We start from the raw sequence: 22,778 nt of genomic DNA on the forward strand, positions 1-22,778 counted from the left end.
GAATATGAAGGAGTCATGGCTACTCCCTGGGTACTGTGCGACAATGTCAGTGATGTATGTCTTAGCATTGCAGACCATCTGGATGTTGAGGGAGTGGTAGGACTTTCTATTGCGGAACATATACTCCGTGGCAGCTGGTGGGCAGATGGCGACGTGGGTACAGTCTATGCATCCGAGTTCATGTGGAAAATGGGCTACATTGTAGAATTGTAGCTTGGTCAAGTCCAATTCCTGTTGGCTGGCGGGAAATTTGATGTGACGGTGTAGCTGGGTGAGCATGGCGTCAACGAAAGTGTGGAGGCAGCGTGACATGGTGGGATGGGATATCCCCCCAGCAGCCGCTACTATCCCATGGAAACTCCCGGAGGCCAGGAGGTGCAGGCTACACAATACCTGCACATGTGTAGGCACCGCATTGGTACGGCTTGGTGGGTGCTGCATCAGGGGGTCAAGGTCCTGTATTAGCTGCATTATCATTTCCCCATTCAGCCTGTATTTTGCATATATCTGCTCTGGTTTGGCCCAGCAAGGTGACCCGCTGGTGGAAAATCCTGTCCTGGATCCTGCGTCTCCTCCGTGCTAATCGCTGTAGCCTTCGACGCCTCACCACCATGTACATTCCTGGCATTGTGGAACTCCTAATGCTGCTGCTGATGATTGTCCTTATGTGTGATTGGTCTGGCCTGAACCTGTTGGTGATTGGCCAACGGTTTTTTAAATGTAATTTTTGCATGGCTTTTATGGTTACCACCTGCTTTGAGTTGTCCTTAATTTGCGCGGCGCAAACTGCGATTTTTGGGTTTTTCGCTATTTGCGATTTTTCATGAATACCGATTGCGATTGTATAGCGAATTCGCTATTTATTTCGCAGAATCCGTGGTTTGTCGCTTTTTCCGATTCGCTAATGCTCTCCTACCGGGATTCTGCGAATATAATAGCGAATTCGCAATTATGTGTTTGCGAGTTCGCAATTTTGATGAATGCCGATTACGGAAATTGCGCCCGCAATTGCATTTTCGCTGCGATTGCGGGCGCAATTTTACTTCATGAATCAGGCTGTAAGTCTTGTTAGGGCCTTGCTTAAGTACCTTTAGAATTTTAGAAAATAAGAGTCACTGTAGCTAGGATTAGAGGGTTAGAAGTTTTTTTTAACAATGTCCCAAAACAAGAACCCAGCTGTTAGTGAAAATAACCACAATGACATAGAGGACAGGGTTTAGGAGCTTGACCTCACCCCTTACCTTCACTTGTCTTTCAAGGAGGTAAAGTACCTATGTAAAATTAAAAAGATAACCATGGGTCCCCATCGCACCAAACAAAAGCTCCAGGAGCTGTTGGCTGGGTATGCTAAGGACTACCCATCTTAAAATGGTGAAGACTAATCAGATGAGGAAGCAGAAGGGAATGACCTGGTAGATCAACCCCCTCCAGTTCCTTGGGAGAAAAGGGTTTAAGTACTTTTGACTCCAAGAATCAGCCTCTCAATACCTAGATCTCACACAGGTGGATCAGGCAATCAATAAGGGTTTTTAAGAGCACACTTCTCACCTGTGAGGGTCTTAAGGCGCGGGAGGGGGAGCTCCGGATCAGTCGAAGAGCCAGGTCTTGAGGTCCTTCCTGAACGTGTGCAGGGTCGGGGAGCGTCTGATGTTCACAGGAAGGTCGTTCCAGGTTTTGGCTGCGATGTAGGAGAAAACTCTGTTTCTGCGGATGTGAGGGACCTCTGCCAGGGCGAGGTCGGCGGAGCGGAGGTTCCTCTGGGTACGTGGAAGGAGACTCTCATTGAGGTACTTGGGTCCGATGTTGTTGAGGGATTTGTCGGTGTGGATGAGCATGAAGGTGACCCTCTTCTCTATGGGGAGCCAGTGGAGAGCTCGTAGGTGTTGGTCATGTGCTCGTGTCTTGGAGTTCAGAGGACAAGTCTGTCTGCTGCGTTCTGGATGGTTTGGAGTTTTGTGTAGGGGAGTATTTTTGATTCCGGCGTATAGGGTGTTGCCGTAGTCCAGTCTGCTGGTTATGAGCGCGTGGGTGACGGTCCTTCTGCAATCAGTTGGGATCCATTTGAAGGTCTTGCTGAGGTGCGCAAGCAGTTGAAACTGGTGGAAACGATGGCGTTGATCTGGCGGTTCATGTAGAGGAAGGAGTCTAGGATGATCTTGAGGTTTCATGCATGGTTTGTAGGGGTGGGTGGCTTTCTGAGGGTGGAGGGCCACCAAGTGTTGTCCCAGGCGGAGGTGCAGGGGCCAAGGATGAGGACCTCTGTTTTATGAGTTGAGCTGCAAGCGACGGTCTTTCATCCAAGCTGTGACGTCCTTCATTCCTTCGTGGGAGCAGAGTCTGGTGTCTTCGGGTTTCTTCGTGAGCAAGAGGATGAGCTGGGTGTCATTGGCGTAGGATACAATGCTGAGCCCCTGCTGTCTGAGGATGGTGGAGAGGGGGGCCATGTAGATGTTGAAAAGCGTTGGGCTGAGCGATGAACCTTGGGGTACTCCACAGTTGATGTCAGTGGGTTTGGAGAGGAAGGGAAGGAGTCTGATCCTCTGGGTTCTGCCGGAGAGGAAGGATTGGATCCAGTCTAGGGCGGCTCTTTGTATCCCCGTGTCGTGAAGTCTTGCGAGCATGCCATGTGAGAATGTGTTGAAGGCTGCGGAGAGGACTAGGAGGATGAGGGCCGTGGTGTGTCCCTGGTTTAGTAGTATGCAGATGTCGTCCGTGGCGGCGAGGAGGGCGATCTCAGTGCTGTGGTTGCTGCAGAATCCAGATTGTGAGGCGTCCAGGATGGAGTTCTCTTTGATGAAGGCGGTCAGCTGGGCGTTCAGGAGTCTCTCGGTGACTCTGGCCGTGAAGGGGAGGAGAGAGATGGGCCGGTACTTTTTCAGGTCTGTTGGGTTGGCCGTTGACTTCTTAGAGGGGTTTAACCTCTGTCCGCTTCCAGTCGTTGAGGAATATGCAGGATCTGAAGGAGGAGTCTATGGTCCGTCCAAGTTCAGGTGCGATGGCGGCAGCCCTGTGGAATATATTCGGTGGGCAGGGGTCCGTTGGGGCCCCTGCGTGTTTTTTTCTTCATGGTCGCGGTGATGTCAATCAATCAAAATACTTTTATTTGATTTCATTAAAATCATAAAGGGCTGGGCGTACCACCATGTTTTGTAAAACAGAGGATCAACATTTTAAAGCTAGAATTTAAGAAGACGAGTTGTAGTAGAGAAGAGACAGAAGTTTGAAGCTAAATCGTGTCAACAGGCAATAAATAAGAAATTCTTATGCCTCCTTTTTCCCAAAGTTTGTAACATGATGAAGCCGTCCTGGGCGATTCGCCGCTAAATCATTAAACAGATTATATAATCATAGCAAATAAATAGCTGTATGCAATTATTTTCAAGCTGCTTGTGTTAAATCGCTATTTTTGTCCAGTTCTTTTTCTGCGGTTTACCAAAAGTTTATGGCTCTACAGGACAGGTGAGGTGTTCGATGGTGGCAGTATTCCAGGTCATGACTGTTGGCTTATTTGCGGTGGCGGAGAGAAGGGTGGTGGTGTCCGGCGTTTGTTTGCCGAAATTGTCATAGAGGGCCTTTATCTTCAGATGGAAATAGGAGCTAAGCGTGTTGCAAAGTTCCTGGGAAGGTGTGACATCCGTGGCTTGGCTGGGGGGTTTGGTGTACTGCTGCATGACGTTGAACAGTTTCTTGGCGTTGGCCGTGTTGATCTGGACTTTGTGTCTTATAAAGGTCCGTTTGGTGTCTCTTATGCACTGGTGGTATTCCTTCAGGGCGCTGCTGTATTTCCGTGCTTCCTTGGTTTTCTGGTTTTGCCAGGTTTTCTCTAGGCATCTGCAGGAGCGCCTGGCTTCTTGAATTTCTGTGGTGAACCAGGCGGCCTTCAGAGGGAGTGGTTTGGTGGGGTGGCGGAGGGGGGCAAGCTTGGTGCAGCAGGAGATCCAGCGGTGAAATTCTTCGGCTGCGGAGTGGTGTCAGTCGTAGCGCTGGGTGAGGTCTTTGAAGAGGGTGCTGTAGAGGTGTTCCTCTGACCTTGCTCCATTTCCTTTGTGGCGGGTGGGGGGGGGGGGGGCGCTCTTGGGTGCGGCGGTGGTGTTGAAGGTGAAAGACGCAGTGGTGGTCCGTCCAGGGGGGCTGGGTGGTGTGGCTTAAACTGATGTTTGTTCCTCCTGCGAATATGGGGTCATGGGTGTGTCCAGCTCTGTGTGGGCGTTTTGACCAGCTGCTTCAGTCTGAGGTTGGCAAGGTTCTCGAGGAGAGTGGTGGAGTCTGGGTCGTTCCGGTTGTCAAGGTGGAAGTTAATGTCTCCAAGTAGGAAGTAGTTCATGGAGGTGATGGCGTGTGGTGCGGCGAGCTCGGCAATGGTAGTTGTGGACTGGGTGTGAAGTCCCAGAGGTCTATAGATGAGGGTGCCGTGTAGCGTAGTCCTGGGGCTGGTCTGGAAGTGGAGGTGGAGGTGTTGGAAAGGGGGTCACTTGTGCTGGAGGTGGAGAGTCAGAGGGGGGTCTTGTGTGCGATGGAGAGTCATCCTGGGCGGTGGGGGTGGTCTTTTCTCTGGATCTTGTAGCCGTTGGGGATGGCAGTGGCGATGTCGGGCCGGAGGTGGTGTTGGTCCAGGTTTCCGTGAAGAAGGCGACGTTGTGGGAGAGGTTGTCGATCAGGTCCCAGATCTCTACGGTGTCGCTTCAGGGAGCGTACGTTAGGGAGAATGCATGTCATGCTTTCGAGGGGGGGGGGGAACAGACGGTCCTACGGCGATAGTGGGGGCTTCGTCGATGGTGAAGGATTTATGGCAGGGTCTGCACGAGAATTGTCCGTGGGTGGTGTTTGGCGAAGATCTCTCGCAGTTGGTTCGTCTTCCGGGGTTGAATGCGTGGAGGGTGGCGGAGTTGTAGCCTCTGAGAACCAGGGTTCCTGGCCGCGGACAGGAGCAAATGAGCTTGCCTTTGGCGCCCCAGCGGCGCGCCCAACTGCGTGCGTCTGCTGTGCGACTGTGCAGCACTCGGCGCTATGGAGTGGTGGGGTGCTTAGCTGGGAGGCGGAAAACAGGCGATGGCCGGGGCGAGGGGCCGCGGGTCAGCAGCGGCGGGAAGAGGGAGAAGGGAACAGCGAGGAGAGAGGGCAGTGAACACTGGGACCAGTAGCAGAAACTGAGCGAAATGGGGCACAAATGCAAAGCAATGAGCAATAAAATGACCATGCGGAATACAGAGACAACACTACGAAACTATGATGAGAAAAGGGAACGATGAAACAATACTCAGCGCAGTTATTGCGTCGTGGCAGGCAGGGGAACAGCAGCCTAGAACACCAAGTCAGGGTGGCTCAGCGGCAGCGATGGAGCTGCCGGGGAGAGTGCAGGCCCATGACTGAGGTCAAGGTCTTACTGAGGACATTGAGGACAGCCTCAATGAGAAGGACTGCAAAAACAACAGGTGATGGACCGAATGAGGATCAATGTCACACATTCAACCCAGTCAAAAGATCTGGGTCCTAATCCATCGTTTTTTTGCACTCCACACCACCCTGGGTTAGACAATGGCGATATGCAAATCAGCTCTGACCCTGTGCCCCATGGGAACAGTCCAGTCCGAACTACAAAAGCCATGTCCTTCCCAGAACGGAATCAAGCATCCGAGGACCGGACCGGTTTCGAGGTAACACCTCTCATCAGCCCGGCTAGCTTGACTCCAGTGGTGTGGAGTGCCTGGGACCCACGTCTGGGCATCCCCAGTACACTTATAGCGAGTTTGCAAAAACAGGTGATGGACCGAATGAGGATCAATGTCACACATTCAACCCAGTCAAAAGATCTGGGTCCTAATCCATCGTTTTTTTGCACTCCACACCACCCTGGGTTAGACAATGGCGATATGCAAATCAGCTCTGACCCTGTGCCCCATGGGAACAGTCCAGTCCGAACTACAAAAGCCATGTCCTTCCCAGAACGGAATCAAGCATCCGAGGACCGGACCGGTTTCGAGGTAACACCTCATCAGCCCGGCTAGCTTGACTCCAGTGGTGTGGAGTGCCTGGGACCCACGTCTGGGCATCCCCAGTACACTTATAGCGAGTTTGCAAAAACAACAGGTGATGGACCGAATGAGGATCAATGTCACACATTCAACCCAGTCAAAAGATCTGGGTCCTAATCCATCGTTTTTTTGCACTCCACACCACCCTGGGTTAGACAATGGCGATATGCAAATCAGCTCTGACCCTGTGCCCCATGGGAACAGTCCAGTCCGAACTACAAAAGCCATGTCCTTCCCAGAACGGAATCAAGCATCCGAGGACCGGACCGGTTTCGAGGTAACACCTCATCAGCCCGGCTAGCTTGACTCCAGTGGTGTGGAGTGCCTGGGACCCACGTCTGGGCATCCCCAGTACACTTATAGCGAGTTTGCAAAAACAACAGGTGATGGACCGAATGAGGATCAATGTCACACATTCAACCCAGTCAAAAGATCTGGGTCCTAATCCATCGTTTTTTTGCACTCCACACCACCCTGGGTTAGACAATGGCGATATGCAAATCAGCTCTGACCCTGTGCCCCATGGGAACAGTCCAGTCCGAACTACAAAAGCCATGTCCTTCCCAGAACGGAATCAAGCATCCGAGGACCGGACCGGTTTCGAGGTAACACCTCTCATCAGCCCGGCTAGCTTGACTCCAGTGGTGTGGAGTGCCTGGGACCCACGTCTGGGCATCCCCAGTACACTTATAGCGAGTTTGCAAAAACAACAGGTGATGGACCGAATGAGGATCAATGTCACACATTCAACCCAGTCAAAAGATCTGGGTCCTAATCCATCGTTTTTTTGCACTCCACACCACCCTGGGTTAGACAATGGCGATATGCAAATCAGCTCTGACCCTGTGCCCCATGGGAACAGTCCAGTCCGAACTACAAAAGCCATGTCCTTCCCAGAACGGAATCAAGCATCCGAGGACCGGACCGGTTTCGAGGTAACACCTCTCATCAGCCCGGCTAGCTTGACTCCAATGAGAAGGACAGCCTTTTAGTAAGGCTGACCAAAAGACTGTATCTAGAGACCAGGTTGCTGGCTCTAGAAAATGAGAGCAGAGATGGGCCTAGCACCTGTCCATGGTGGCTGCAATTTCCTAAATAAGGATAAAGAGCTATCTTATGATCCTGAAATCCCCAAAGTGGTTGTCCTTAAATATGAAGTGATATCACAAAATGGTTCACAGCCTTTGAGAGGGCGTGTGAAATGAGAAAAGTGAAGTCACACTGGGGGGCACTCCTTTGGGAATTGTTCTCTGGTAACTGCAGAGACAGACTTCTGACCCTTTCTGGGGCAGATGCTGGGTCTTATGGCCTCATGAAGAGAACTCAGTTGTAAGTCCAAATCCCTCGATCAGAGAAATATAGAATTAGATTCATGGGGCTCACAAAACGCAACACCTTTGTCTTTGTAGACTACACAGTGTGCAAGTGTAACGGTACAGGGCCTCAAAGGGTGGCCCAATAAGTGCTGCAGCACTTCAAGGCCTTCCCTGGTCACAGTGCCCTTGGTACCTATGGTACCTTTTGCAAGGAACATACATGTGGCCAGAGAGTTGCAAGTTGGGTTTTGTAACAGTACAGTTTAGGGTAAGACCATATGCCCTGGGTACGTGGTTGGGAGGAACCCAGAGCACACTCAAAGTACATCACCGTTAGGCAAAAAGTGGGGGGCAACCATGCAAAATGGGGCACTTTACTACACTATCGTTAACTAGGTCCTAACTATAACTACCTACTAGTGACCGCTAGTAGGTAATATATATTTATATGGATACATTTTTAATATTGATTCTCTGTATTAAAAAGGTTATTTACATAACTTGTTTTTTCCTTAAAAATGAGTAGTGTTAAGAATTATCTTCGCCTTATCACTATGATTTCAACGTTATTACTGCTAGCTATTCTGATTCGAGCATGTGAATATGAAGATTCAATAATGGAGAAAAAATTACTTCTGTACCTGTACAGTGTGGTTCTCACGTATTGAGATCTTTCATAGATTGACATGCGGCCCGCCCAACTCCCCGTTTTCGACTTGCCACATTATCCCTCATGTGACGATCCTCTCAGTCACACTTGTTCTAGAAATCTGAGGTATGATGGCTCTGCAGGGGAGTTGAGGTTTGAGGCTTGTCTTTGATTTGTTGAAGTTTGGGTCTATCTTAACCTCATAGATGCTATTAAACATTCCTCCCCAGTGCTGCGCTGTCCATTGGAACTAGTGCTGAATGGACGTCCAATGGTCGTGCGCAGCACTGGGGAGGTAGTGCTGCCGTCGGCCAATGCACCGAGGCAGCACTTAAGGGGCTAATGATATAGATTGTTTTACTAATGTACTTTCTCAATGCTTCCTAATATACTTCTAATAGTACTGCATAATTAAGTTTTCTGGGACTTTCACCATGATTATGGGAAGATTCAATCGTGTGAATCTATGAAGGAGCTCAATACTGGAGAACCACAGTGTACATGTAAGTAACTTGTTTTTTCCATGGAACATGGCTGCCCGGTCGCTGTACATGTCTGGTTGAGCCATCCGTACCTTCCTCCGTCGATAGGATTTAGACATCGCTAAACTGGATTGTTTCTGCCAGGTTGCCTAAAACGGTTACAGTGGTTATGGGATGGCGCTTTCAGTCCGTGTGGTATGATGGAGGGTCCTGCTTTTTCCGTTACGCTGCTGCAAACCACATCATTCCGCCTCGTGCTGATGCACCGCGATATTTCCCATCAAATGCTGGCTCATTTTGAGAGCGGTGAAATTGTAATTGATTTAGGCATTGTGAGCGGTGTACAGACTTGTTGCATGTATCCGAGATTGTTTGGAGCAGCTCACTCCCTTCAGGCACTCGAGTGGTGGATGCTCTTCCTCTGACCCGACTCATTGTTCTTTTCTAGACTTGGATCTCCTCGTCTCCTGCCTGCCACGTCTGGAAGGACCTGTACTGGAGCTCTCTGAATCCTCACGACGACTGCTGGAGGACCTGATGATGGAAGGTGACCTTCTAGAGGTTTCGTTGGATGAAGATCACACCATCTGGAAGGTTCTGCAGGGATCCCAACCACCCAACTTAGAGAAGCTGCGCAAGTTAGTGGAGGTAGGACATACTACTTTCTTTTTTGCTCTGGCCTTTTCCAGTATTTATGGCCCTCTGCACTTTTAATGAACAAAAAGTTCGGCAATCGCACTCCTGTTCGTATCCTGGAATCTCGATCGGTTTATCTAGTATTGGGTGGTAATGGGTATCGTCCCCTGGGCTCAAGAAGTTGGGCAATATACATTTTTGATGCGTTTCCCCGAAGGGCAAAAATGTCCCAACTCTGCACTCCCTTGGTTAAAATGTTTTAAAGGAGTTGGACTTTAATCCTAATGGCAGTTTGAATCTTTGTTTAATAATTTTTTACGTTTTTCATGCCTTAGGAATCCTATTACATTTCATTGTTGTCACATTCAAGCCTCAGAACGTGTTTTTGGATAGCAAGACCAATGCCTTTTTGGGCTGGGCCCTTCATTTTAGGCAGATTCCTAAAATGTAACACCATACATTAATCTAGAATACTGAATACCGCCTCATTGGTTAGAATCTGCCTTCAAGATCTTGGGAGCCACCTAAATGCTAGATTTAGGGGCGTTACTGGGAGTAACCAGGACTAATGAGTCCCTTACATGGGGTGTCTACACCTACTATTATGCCACCCTATGGGGGGGGGGCGCGCAGGCATTGCTTTCGCCATGATTAGATAAATCCCACCATCTTCAAGATGGTGGCATGGAAAATGTACTTTACTTCGCCTCCAGCACCTTGGGGGTGGAGTTCGCGAAGGGGAGCACAACACCTTTTCTCGTTAAGTTTTCCCGCCTACAGTTGGGGTTTGAACCGGGGGATGCCATTTGCTACTAGCAGCAGAGGCTGGGGTTGCATTACTGTTAGAAATGGGATCCCTGGCTGGCCAGGGCTTGCGCCAAAGTCAGTCAGAGACCACCACTCCTAAGTCAGGGCAAGGGAGTTACACGCCAAGATAACCCCTGCTCACCCTCTAGGTAACGTGGCGCGAGCAGCAAGGCTAAACTTGGAGGCGATGTGAGTTAAGTATTTGCGCATGCACCCCAGCAACAACATCCAAGGCCCACCACAAAGGAAACTCCACACAAGGTTATATATAAAAATAGCCTTTGCATTATACCAAAACACATTAGATAAAACACACGCTTTACAATGTGCCAACAGGCACGGGCAGAATTTACAGGGGATATGTACAAGACAGGGCCACATGGACCACTGTCGGGAATCAGCACTTTTAGAACTTAGCACTAGGTAGAATTAGCACTTACAGAACATACATTCAGAGGTGTAAGAACATGGCACATGACGCATTAAAACACATTCAGAGGTGCAGGGAAGGAAAACACATGATGTATCCAAATATTCAGAGGTGTAGCAAAAGAACAATTGCGCAAGAATCACCTAAGCCACCACATGTGGCAGATCCTAGGCCAACTGGCCTTGTTGGGGCTAGGACGCCTTGTGTCCAAAGTCAGGGGGCCTAAACGTGGCAGCTGCCCACGAAGTGCTGTGCAGCTGAAGGAACAATGATGGGGGGAGCCTTGCAGGCTCTAAATAAACAAAAGTGCCCCCTGAGAGTCTCTCAGGACTCTAAACAAATATGGCGCTCTGAGCATCTCGGGGCTCTGGGAAAAGAATGTGCCGGCAAGAGCCTCGCAGGCTCGAATGAAAATGCCCCCCTGAAGCCCTCGTGGCTTCACAACAACTGCGGCCTCTCGGGAGCCTCTCAGGCTCCGAAAACTGTGGCGCCTTTCTGTGGGAGTCCGTCCCGTCCCCCCCCCCCTCTGGGGGACTCGAGAACAATGGCCCGTCGTTGGAGTCCCAAACGGGGGACTCGGAATGCTCTTGAGCCTCGCAGGGCTCGTTCAGATCTGGGCCGGACACTGCCCCCAGCAGAGGAGCGACCCGGGGCACGCCTGCACTCACCGCTACCTGGGGAGGCGGCGTTGGCTCTCTCTCTGCAGCTCTTCTCCGGAGCCGAGAGGGCTCTCGTCGGACTTCCAAGAGCCCTGCGCACGCCTCCCTCACTTCTCTGGCCGGTTTCCTGGGTGAGCGCGGGGAAGCCCTCGGGGCTTGGCCAATCCCTGCGCAGCCCAAGAATGATGCAAGGGAGTCCCTGCGGCCGGGGCATAATCACAGCATGGCGATTCTTCCTTGGGGCCGCCAATGGCAGTGCGGTCCTGAAGACAGGCCCCCTGACTCTGGGAAGCGCTGGGGAATGGCGGCGCGGTGGTCTTCAGCAGAAGTACGAGGCTGGAACACGGCAGAACGCGGCGTGGGCAGCCGTGCAAGGAAAATAAAGCGCTCCCAGGCGTTCTAGGCAAATAAAGCGCTCCCCAAGCGCTGTAAGCAAAATAAAACGCTCTTAAGCGCTGGGTCACAATAAAGCGCTCTCAAGCGCTAAAAGGCAACCAAAAGCGCTCCTAGGCGCTTTAGAGGAAAATAAAGCAAAATAGGGCTCCAGCCAAATTCTTCAGGTGGGCAGGGGGCAAGGCTGGGCCCAGAGCCAGCTCACTGGGCCTCCAGGCAGGGAGGCAATCCAAGTGGCGGTCCTCCTGCCCAGCAACAGCCCCCTCAGGATCCTGGAAGAGAACAACTTCTGTGGGGACACAGCCCCATTTTTTATACACTACATTCCTTTGTCTGTAGGTGCAGGGTGGGGGAGAAACCAGTCGCAGCTGGTTTTGGAGCACTCTTGATGTGCTCAACCACCGTTTTCATTCACTGACAGGGCTGGGGTCATTAGACGCACCACAAGGGGCGGAGCCAGCATTGTGTGGGGAAAGCCCAGCCCTATTCAGGACCCAGGTGCACTCCTCCATCAGCATGCTAATCTCACACTCGCCACCGGGCAGACCCATCCAGACTTCCTGGAGCCAGGCTCACCAGCCAGCTCCAGCCAATCACACGCCAGCACCTTCACAGCACACACACAGCCATGTCTAGAAGTGGCACTTCCACACTAGACACATACACGCCGCACATACCATTGCGCAGCATTCACTCTCACGAGTTCGCACATACCAAACTCGCGCATGCACACCTCACGCATCAGGAACTACCAGGGACACCGACATTCCCCATGCATTCCTATGGGAGAGCAGGCCAACCTCACTCTACGCACTCAGGGAGAGCACGCACTTTCCACTGGGACACAGTGAAAGTGCGCAGAAGCCAAAAATCACTACCACTGGGTCACAAACACAAAGCAAAAAGTTTAGGGGTGAACCTGCCAGAAGGGCCAAGTCCAACAATTACAAAGGCGGCAATGCCTTTAAAGATTCCCTCTCGAACACTGTGCCTGCCTGGGAAGCAGGTGTGACACCTCCACCCAGGACGGGCTTTGTTTCTGGCCCAGAGAGTGGGGGCTATCTACCCACGGGTCCAGACACGTGTCTGGTGGTGGCTTCCTACAGCTGGTCAGACCACACGAGGGTTGGTAGATTTTCAGGGGGCACCTCTTAGGTGCACTCTGGGTACATATTTTAATAAATCCCACACTGGCATCAGTGTGGGTTTATTAAGAGGAGTTGTTTGGTAGCAAACACTCATGTATTCACTGAAGCCACCGTGGTACTGTGGAACTAGAGTTGTCGAGTTTCCAACCCATGAAATCTATGGCTTCCCTGGCACTTACAATATTAAGGAATAGACTTACATATTGTACAGGTATATCTGCTCATTCAAGATGCGGTCCATGGGGAAGCAGCTAGGTAATACCACACGGCATTGCTGACTAGGAACATTGTTTCCATCGAGGCGATACCGCCCCCCTAAGAGACCATGATGTGCCACTAAGCACCAACAAATGTTCACCATTGAACAATATATCTGCGCGTGTACCAAGTTGGAACAGCGTCATTCACTGTAAATATTCTTTGCACTAATATATTCTCCAAATCCTAAATCTAGGTTTTTAGGAGTGGCATTATACAGGGCTGGTCCCTGTATGGTCCAGACGAAACGCTAGGGGTAGCGTGAAACATGTTGACCATATACTGAACCTACCCACATCACTGGTTGGTACACAGTATAAACCCCACTTTTAACATACCGGTCTAGGAGCAGAATAAAACATTGAGGCCCACTAGCACGGTATTTTTAACACACACATCCACTCCACTCTTCTCACACCACACATAGTCCTTCACCTTAACAGTGCTCCTACGTAGTTCGCAAGTCGTAGTTCGCCCCTTTTCGTAGAGAACTGGGATGACCCCGATGATGAAGCATGTCACAGTGAAGAAACTCCGGTGAGTGAGGGGAAAACAAGAAAGAACATTTTTTCTTTCTTAAAAAGCAACACCAACATACTTTTGTTAGGTAGCCTTCACACAAGACAGGGCCCCGAACCCAGATATTGGCTTCCTTTTTACATGTATTCTTAGGAGGACGACCTGATCTTTAGAACCTCCTTCTCCCTCCTCTTTTGGCATCATTCAGATATCCCCTCACCTGAGCTATAGTCACCATGCCTTAGAGCCTTTAAGGCCTGCTAGAGGGTGACTTAGCCATACATTAGGCCGTGTGCCATCTTGACTTTGCCGTTTTTCTCTGTGCCAAGGCATGCAATGCAGGCTGCAGTGTGCGCAGCCTGGGTCAGGGGTCTCTGGAGTGGCACAACCAGTGCTGCAGCCCCTGTGGATCCTGTGCCCTAGGTACAAGGGGTACCATTTACTAGGGGCGTATAGGGGTAATCTGAAGTGGTGCCAAGTGTGATACATTTTTATGTAAAGGACACAGATGCTGAGAGCCTCGTTACCGCGACCCAGTACACCTCCGTCAGAGTTGCATCAAAAGCCAGGCAAATGTGTGTGTGTGGGGATTGCAGGGGGACAGATGAGGACACTTTCTCAAATGGTGATAAAAACCCAGGAGTCAACACTACTGATAGTGACTGAATGATAGTATACGAGATGCATAACTCCCAGGTGGGTCTATGCCGGAGTAGGATTCTCAGATCCTTTAGAAGGAGCCGTTCACAGCCCTTTCCTGGATTCTCCACCTGATTGCCTTGTGAAATTCTTCAGTTTAATTGATCGAGCCGCAACAAAGTTCAACATTCCTGTTCAAACTGAGATCAAAACAATCTTCTTTTTTGGATTTTAACGACAAGGCTGGGTGGTCCAATATTTGATCCCAATGTTTTTTAGACCTTCTACGGAAAATGGGAGTTTCTTGTATGCAGAATCCTGCCACAGTTTTATTTGTTGCTTTATTACATAAGGTCAGGTGTCACAATACATCGACAGCCTGTTTTGTAAATGAGCTAAAGACCTATTTGGTCATCTATGCAGTTCTCACACAAGCCCACACTCCTTTGCATGGCATCCCTACTATGAATCGGTGACTAGACACATTAGCCAAAGTCCGTTTTTGAAACAACACCAGCAAAAATTGGAAACCCATCAGCGATCCGATCACAGTACGCTGACATATATAGCACGGGATGGCAACGTTCATGGATTTATTACAAAAAGATTGCAAGCTTAACCCCTTCCATGCGTCGGACGTCACAGTGGGTGTGTGCGGAGGACGGCCGGGCGCCGGCCGAACCCCTGCCCACTCCATAAATCACCAGCACTGCGGCAGAATTCGCAGAGCGGTCAAGGTGTTAAAGCAAAGGCTATTTTAAAAGGAGGACTTCCTGCTTAGGCTGAAATCAATACATCTTGAGATGCCTGTATCCGTGCTGTCTACATTTCTTAACAAGAGCACTTTGGTGAAAAGGTTGTCTCTGTAGCACCTTGGTCAAGTGGGGGGTACAAGACAAAGTTTTAGACATTACTTTTGAAAAGCAGTACCTGTTCAGGAGACCGGTCGGTGAGACCTACGAGCAATCAAGACCGATACAGACATCACCCATCGCCTGTCCTCTGGGTATGTTGCTAAAGCTGCAGTATTACCAGTACAGATGCCAGTGGCATGGACCGAGAGTGCCACCAATATAATTATGGTCAATTCAGAAAAATCCAAGCATAATTATTCCAAAAACGGGAAATAATTCCAAAGACGGGAAACAGTCGTCTAGTAGGCAACGAATTAAAGATGAAGCCAAGAATGCCTCTTTCAAATGTGAATTCTTGGCTTCCCCAATTTAGGTAGAGACACAGAAGGCCCAGGAGAAACACCAAGATGGAGAACACAAGGTTTTAAAAGTGTAACAGACCTGCCATATAGACCCCAGGCCCACAGTACCACTTGCTCGAAAAACATCTGATTCGTCAAAAGATAAGACAGTTAGACATACACCCAAGACGCCGAAATTTGATTCTTCAAGCGGTTTCCCTGAGTCACTAAAGGTGAAGCCCTCGACGCAGAAGTGACTGGCAGTTGAAGGAGCTCAGGGCTTTTTCCATCCTACCGGGAAAGATACTCTTTAAGGAGCCTAGAGCGACCGTTCTTAAAAGAAGCTTTCAGGACACCTTAAGCGAGTAACAGGAAGAAATTCCAGAAGAGTCATGCTACAGATGTAGGGAGAAGATGAAGGTATCTTCGTTGTCGACCCCGAAGATCTAGGAGAGGCGCCACATAGGGAAATGCTGTGGGTGGATGTGGAGGCCGACTCACCTTTAGAGGAGATAGTCCTGTCCTTTGAAGCCGCCTTCCCCTGATGACCTCGCAGCATAGACCTTCGCGGTAGAGATGGAGGTGGAAAAGGAGGCCTGTTTTATCCTCGAGACACCCCTACATACAAGAGGAATCAATATCTTTCTGTGCTCCCCATCTTTGAGCAACGAGGCAGGCAGGTTTTCGCTAAGCCAGCGACATCCAAAGCAGTAGCACCACAGAAAAAGAAAAAATAGAGATTCAACACAGGACCCGAAGTATGTACAAGGCCATGTAGAGCCTGTTTCACTGATTGCTCTTGCTGTGGACAGCATGTCCCCAGCATCCATGGGGCCCTCGAGAAAAGATTAAAAAAACTTGGAGCCAGTAGGAAGGAAACTAGAGAGAGCTGCAGTGACGGATCGCCAAGTCCAATGCACGGCTAAATAGACATGATCACCAATCCTGGGGGCGTACGAAATCCTCTTGTCACCCCTCCTGGAGGAATATCGTACAAAAGCAAAGAGCTTTGAGGGGGAAAACATGGCAAACTAAAGCCTAACGTCAGCTTTCGATGCTGCTTATACTGCAAGCAGGCAACTAGCTGCGGGGATGGTCTTGAGCAGACATGCTCTACCCAGACAAGCTGGTTCTTCGCACGGTTTCCTTTCTCCTGACAGTTGTCACTCCTTTTCATGTAGGCCAGTCCATCACCTTGCCTACCTTTTATGCTTTTTCACATCCCTCTAAGGAAGTGTAGTGACTTCATTGATTTGAAACAGTGTGGTCTTTCTTCCTTGATCACACAGGAGTTCCAGGTATGTGACCAACTCTTTGTGTGGTATGTCAGAGCGAAGAAGGGCAAAGCTGTGCAGAAAGGGACCGTCTCTCGATGGATCGTGCTCTGCACACTCCTGCCATCTGGTGCTCTGTATCCAGATCTGCTACGCATTGGCCAAGAAGCAACCCCCTGAGGGTTTGAATGCTCATTCCACCAGACCTGCCGCTGGGACTGGGAAGAGAAACCAGCCCTGGCAATTCTCCTCGTCTGGAGGAGGTGGGGGTGTTGTGGCACTGAAAAGCTCTAGTTGCTTGCTCCGCCACTTTTATTTTGTTACAGGGGGCCGATAATGTAGCACTGTTGCAAAACCGCCACCCCCTCCCCCCCCTCCCCCAAACTGGAAAATGCCTGGTGCCCGCTGCCCTAGTCCTTCCCTGAGCACCTGGAATCCCGCTCTTGTATATGTGCCAGGCAGCAACATGGGCTTCTCTACATATCACCACAAGGCATTACTGCCTGGACAGTCCGGTCCATCAAGATGGGCAATTAGGTCTTGCAGGACTCGCTAGTGTAAAACCATTTCACAGATGCACCTCCTGGGAGGTAATGCCTGGGATTTTATTCTAAGGTTAGGAATCTGTGCCTAGAAGTCTCGATCAATGAACAAGTTACTTACCTTCATTAATGTTTTACCTGCTTGAGACTATCTAGCTGCAGATTCCTTGTCGACACATCCTCCCTGCGAACGTATTTCTAGGGACAGGGCTGTTCCCCTTTCAGGGCCCTAGTTTTCCACCCCAGTGGTCAGTGTTCTAAGTGGCTCTGCACTCCTGGTGTGGAAAATTGCAAGAAGAAACGGACGTCAGTGCACTGGGGTAGCCCCTATTTAGGCGCCACGCATGTTACTTCTGTTGCGGTCTACGACGTCACACGGAGCCGAACGTCACCACCTACCGGAGCGCAGGAGTACTGCTCACGAAAAATCTCCTGATCTAGTCTGACACCTCTGGATCATGCTACGGTAAGGAATCTGCTGCCGGATAGTCTCTAACATGTAAGGCATAGCCAAGATGGCAGGAGTGTGCAGAGCGTGTGCTTGTAAGGCAATAGATGGCAGGAGTGTGCAGAGCGTGTGCTTGTAAGGCACTAGATGGCCGGAGTGTGCAGAGCGTGTGCTTGTAAGGCACTAGATGGCAGGAGTGTGTACACGTTCTGCATACTCCTGCCATCTAGCGCTTTAGAAGCACACGCTCTGCATACTCCTGCCATCTAGTGCCTTAGAAGCACACGCTCTCCACACTCCTGCCATCTAGTGCCTTAGAAGCACACGCTCTCCACACTCCTGCCATCTAGTGCCTTAGAAGCACACGCTCTCCACACTCCTGCCATCTAGTGCCTTAGAAGCACACGCTCTCCACACTCCTGCCATCTAGTGCTTTAGAAGCACACGCTCTCCACACTCCTGCCATCTAGCGCTTTAGAAGCACACGCTCTCCACACTCCTGCCATCTAGTGCTTTAGAAGCACACGCTCTGCACACTCCTGCCATCTATTGCTCTAGAAGCAGAGCGTGTGCACACTCCTTCCATCTAGTGCCTTACAAGCACACGTCCTGCACACTCCTGCCATCTAGCGCTTTAGAAGCACACGCTCTGCACACTCCTGCCATCTATTGCTCTAGAAGCAGAGCGTGTGCTTGTAAGGCACTAGATGGCAGGAGTGTGTACACGCTCTGAATACTCCTGCCATCTAGTGCCTTAGAAGCGCACGCTCTGCACACTCCTGCCATCTAGTGCTCTAGAAGCACACGCTCTGCACACTCCTGCCATCTAGTGCCTTAGAAGCACACGCTCTCCACACTCCTGCCATCTAGCGCTTTAGAAGCACACACTCTCCTGCCATCTAGCGCTTTAGAAGCACAGGCTCTGCACACTCCTGCGATCTATTGCTCTAGAAGCAGAGCGTGTGCACACTCCTTCCATCTAGTGCCTTACAAGCACACGTCCTGCACACTCCTGCCATCTAGCGCTTTAGAATCACACGCTCTGCACACTCCTGCCATCTATTGCTCTAGAAGCAGAGCGTGTGCTTCTAAAGCGCTAGATGGCAGGAGAGTGCAGAGCGTGTGCTTGTAAGGCACTAGATGGCAGGAGTGTGCAGGACGTGTGCTTTTAATGCACTAGATGGCAGGAGTGTGCAGAGCGTGTGCTTCTAAAGCGCTAGATGGTAGGAGTGTGCAGAGCGTGTGCTTGAAGGCACTAGATGGAAGGAGTGTGCAGAGCGTGTGCTTCTAAAGCGCTAGATGGCAGGAGTGTGCCGAGCGTTTGCTTGTAAGGCACTAGATGGCAGGAGTGTGCAGAGTGTAGGAGAGTAGGGTCTGCAATCCTATGATCACCCAGATTTTTTTGCTTTTGTTTCACTGGTTTACGACTTTCTCTGGCTGTGGGCCTGCCAATCAGACCCACAGCCTGGCTGTTCTCTTTCTAAATTACCTCATGTACCCTAGGTGCATCTACCAATTGGTACTGGGCCACCTTATCAGACCCTGTAACTCAGGGCATAGGTGTACCCAGGGCTGCCAGGGGCTGCAGCACGTATTGTGCCACCCCTGGCTGGCCTCCTAAATTTGACACAACTGGCTGCATGACAGCTGGGGCAAAGTCGTGTAATCACCCTTTGCTGTAGGTGTAGTATACCTATACCTAACCCTAAAATGGACACACAGATTCCTATCAGTCACTCCTATGGCAGGCCTTGACAATCCTGAAGGCAGAGTGCTTGGAATCGTGTGAGATGGTGCTCTGGCATGAGCTGAGCCTGTCTGCAGCTTGCGGAATCATGTCCTAATAGCTGTTCCATGATATCGCATACCATATACTCTTAAGTGCATTATAATCCTCGCGGTTAAATGCTATCTTTGGTATTGCTTTATCAAAACATGTCGAGTAAGGTGTCATACGAATTGGAATACTAACCCCTCGCCAATTCTGGCGACGGGGTTAGCATTCCACCCTTCTAGAGGGACACGACATGTATGTAACTGTGAACCCCGGTTAAAGTTAACTGAAGCCTCAGCTCCACAAAATGGATGCTGCCACCACAGACACGAGTCTGACCCCCTGCAGCTGGGAGTCCTTCCAGCGAGGGGAGCCTGGACAAAGGGTTTCCTGTCAGGGGCGGTGCTAGCACCGTCCCAGACATGGTTTTGTGTATCCTGGGTAGGCAGGGCTTTACAGGAAGGTGACTGCTGAGTGGCACCCCGGTGCTCACTACGCATAGGCCGGTCTGAACCAGTTCCAGGGGCACACCAGCCCCTGGCCTGGGGAAGTCCGGCATGGCTGAGGGGTGTAACCACCCCCCACCTAGTCCCACCCATAGGCAGGACCTAGTCACCGGGTCAGCCCCCTTTTTTAGTATAAAGATGGGAGCGGGCCCCCTGTTAAAATTAGATCATCTTTGGAATCAAGATACCACTTTCTTCGAAAGGACTTCACGATTTCTTCTTCAAGATTCTCCCTTGTGGCTAAGGAGTAGTCACCCTGCATCCGCAGGCACCATCCTAAAGAACACTGCGGTCTGCTGCAAGTCCTTCATCACGAATCCGACGACCCAGCTCGACGAGACCCGGCTTCCCTGGCACCTCTGACCTCTACTCACCTCTACAGCCCAGCTGAGAACCGTGAGTGCGACGAGACCTCAAGGGACCGACGATCGCCAAGACTGCACGACATCTTTACTGCAAGCCCACCGTGTCCTCCACTGGTGAGTGCTTTGGGGTCCGAGAAGCCCCGACCCTGCGCAGCTCCAGCACCCAAGATCAGCCCCCCTGCATCTCCACGATCTGCGTGGGGCCCTTCTGCTGTTTGCTGTGCACCGCGTTGTTTGGCTACTAGCCGGCTGGCTTGTGGCCCTCTGAACGACGCCCAACGACTTCACGACTGCTGGTCTGGTTGCTCCAGGCTGGCCTTTGCTTCCTTCTTCAAGAGAGGCACCCCGGACCCTCCTGGTCCACTCCAGACGCCATTTTAGGTCCACCGCGTGGGCTTGAATTTGCCAAGGCTTTGTTGCCCAATCCTGGGTCCAGCGACGCCGACAGCTTCCATCTTCGTGGGACAGCTCGATCCTCCATCCTGGTCGCCGACAACGCCTCCTGGTCCGTGAGATCTTCGAGTCAAGCGTCACCCACTCACCTAGTCGAGGTGGCTACCATCCGGTGCCCTCCTGGTGCCCACTGACTACTGGCTAGTAGTCTCGAACTTGGTCCCCTCTGCTTTCAGGTGTCATCTATCTTCAAGATCCAGGCTTGGATCCGACTGAACTTTCTTCACTGGTCACCGGCCAGCATCTTTTCTTCCGGCTCCTGGTCCGTCTACGAGGATTCCCGACGTCTTTTCAGACCTATGCAGCTGCAGCCCCTGGGCTAGGTAACTTCGGCATTTCGGTGCCCCAGCATAGCCTCACTATCCAAGGGTCAGAATCTACTTTCGTTTTCTCCCTACCAGGTCGGGTTCGCCCGAGAACACTAACTTTCTAATTCCTAGCTACCATAGACTTTTGTCCCGCATCTCGCGTGAGAGTGCACACACTGCACCCGAGTCTCCTAGGCCTCCTAGACATAATCTAACGATTCCCTAGTCAAGTCCTAGCGATTCCAAAAGCTATTAGTACTGTACTTACCTGCTAGGAATTTCGCATTCCACTTTCAGAGTATATGGTTTTCCGTGCCCCTCGGGCATTTGTATATACTGTGCTAACTTAAGTATTTTTGTAAGAGTTTTGGTTTGTGCTTAGTACCCTGTCCTCATAAAGAGTACAGGGCTGTTGTGATCTTTAAATAAATAACTGTTTATTTTCATAACACTTGTGTGGTGTCCTTTCACTTGGTATTCAAGGGGTATATGTGTGGTAAACAGCTGGCTTAACGCGCCCTCTCGAGTCTTTAGCCTTAGACTGCTCGTATCCACGCTACTAGGATAGCTGGTCTATAAGGTTGACTTACAACCAATCATCAATAAGGGTTGCTGGACTGATACATAGTGTTCACTAGAATAGTGAGCACTGCATATCAGGCCACCTTCTCACATTGGTGGCAGCGGTGGGATTTGAGCTTGCTGTTGTTTTACCACACGTATCCTAAGAATATCTTGTTGAAAGATCACATAAGTACTGTTAGGTACACATAACTAAAGCTTAGAATACTCTGAGTTCTACTGAACCAGCTGTTGTAGCTCCTCAAGGCTTAGCACACCTTGGCTGCAACTCTTAGCAAGGGATCAGTAGGTAAACACATAGTGTAGGTAGGTGCATCACTTACACCACACTAGAAACAGTATGTCGGACAAAGGAGGAAACACTGAGGTTCCCCTTGTGTCAGTTGACCCTCCACAGGTCATCCCTTCAAGATATACTGCGCTTAGCTTCCATGAGTTACGACAAGTGTGTACCTCTAGGAAGATTAAGCAGGGGTCTAACCCCACAACTGCCTTTCTGATTGGTCTCTTAGAGACTCATGATGCAAGGAGGGCTGGTAACCCAGACCCTTCTAATTCAGATGGCAACATGCCCTCCTTACAGGGTCCCTTTGATGCCCAGGACCATCCTCTTCAGGAAGCAGATGATGCTGATGATGAGGATGATGATTTGGTATCAGGGGATGAGGCAGAAAAGGAACAGGTAGAAGTCAGCAGACTAACCAGGTCCAACTTAAGCAGACATGAGATGGGCACTAGGGGACCCTTGGGGCCACTCTCAGGTCAGCTTAACATTGGGAATGGACGAGATAGATCTCTATCAAGAGGCTCTATCAGATCCCTTCATACCAATGGCTCTCAACGTTCCTCTCAAAGGGGAATGACATCTCCCCAGAGGAGAATGTATGAAGCTAAGGAAAAGGCAGCCAATCTGAGGATTGAAAGGGAAGAACTTGCCCTGGCCAAAGAGAGGCTTGCCTTTGCTAGAGAGCAACAATTGAGTGGGACAGTCCCCACTGGTGGCAGCATTGTACCTAGCAATAGGGAAAGGAGTTTTGATACAAAACACCTTGGTAAGATAGTGCCCCCCTTTAAACAAGGGGATGACATCCACAAATGGATTACTGCTTTGGAGAGGGCCTGCACTGTGCAAGGTGTTCCCCCAAGTCAGTGGGCAGCTATCTTGTGGCTCTCCTTTGAGGGTAAAGGAAGAGACAAGCTCCTCACCACAAGGGTGGAGGATGCTAATGATTACCAAGTCTTGAAAAATGCACTGGTTGATGGGTTTGGCCTAACCACTGAGCAGTACAGGGTGCTGTTCAGGGATACCCAGAAAACTCAGTCTCAAGATTGGGCTGACTTTGTAGATTGTGCCACTAAGGCT

At 50.5% G+C, this 22,778-nt stretch overlaps 1 protein-coding gene across 4 annotated transcripts in view; it reads left to right on the plus strand.

Moving 5' to 3' along the window:
- The window catches only part of KDM5C (lysine demethylase 5C), a 466,536-nt gene that overhangs the window by 408,152 nt on the left and 35,606 nt on the right, over window positions 1-22,778 (plus strand). For all 4 annotated transcript variants that reach the window (XM_086940146.1, XM_086940145.1, XM_086940147.1 and 1 more), the window contains one exon: window positions 8,928-9,127. In XM_086940146.1, the coding sequence (XP_086796272.1) occupies window positions 8,928-9,127 (200 nt within the window). The remainder of the gene's footprint in view (window positions 1-8,927; window positions 9,128-22,778) is intronic.

The sequence above is a fragment of the Lissotriton vulgaris genome, chromosome 10 (genome assembly GCF_964263255.1).
Source record: "Lissotriton vulgaris chromosome 10, aLisVul1.2, whole genome shotgun sequence".
Lineage (NCBI taxonomy): Eukaryota > Metazoa > Chordata > Amphibia > Caudata > Salamandridae > Lissotriton > Lissotriton vulgaris.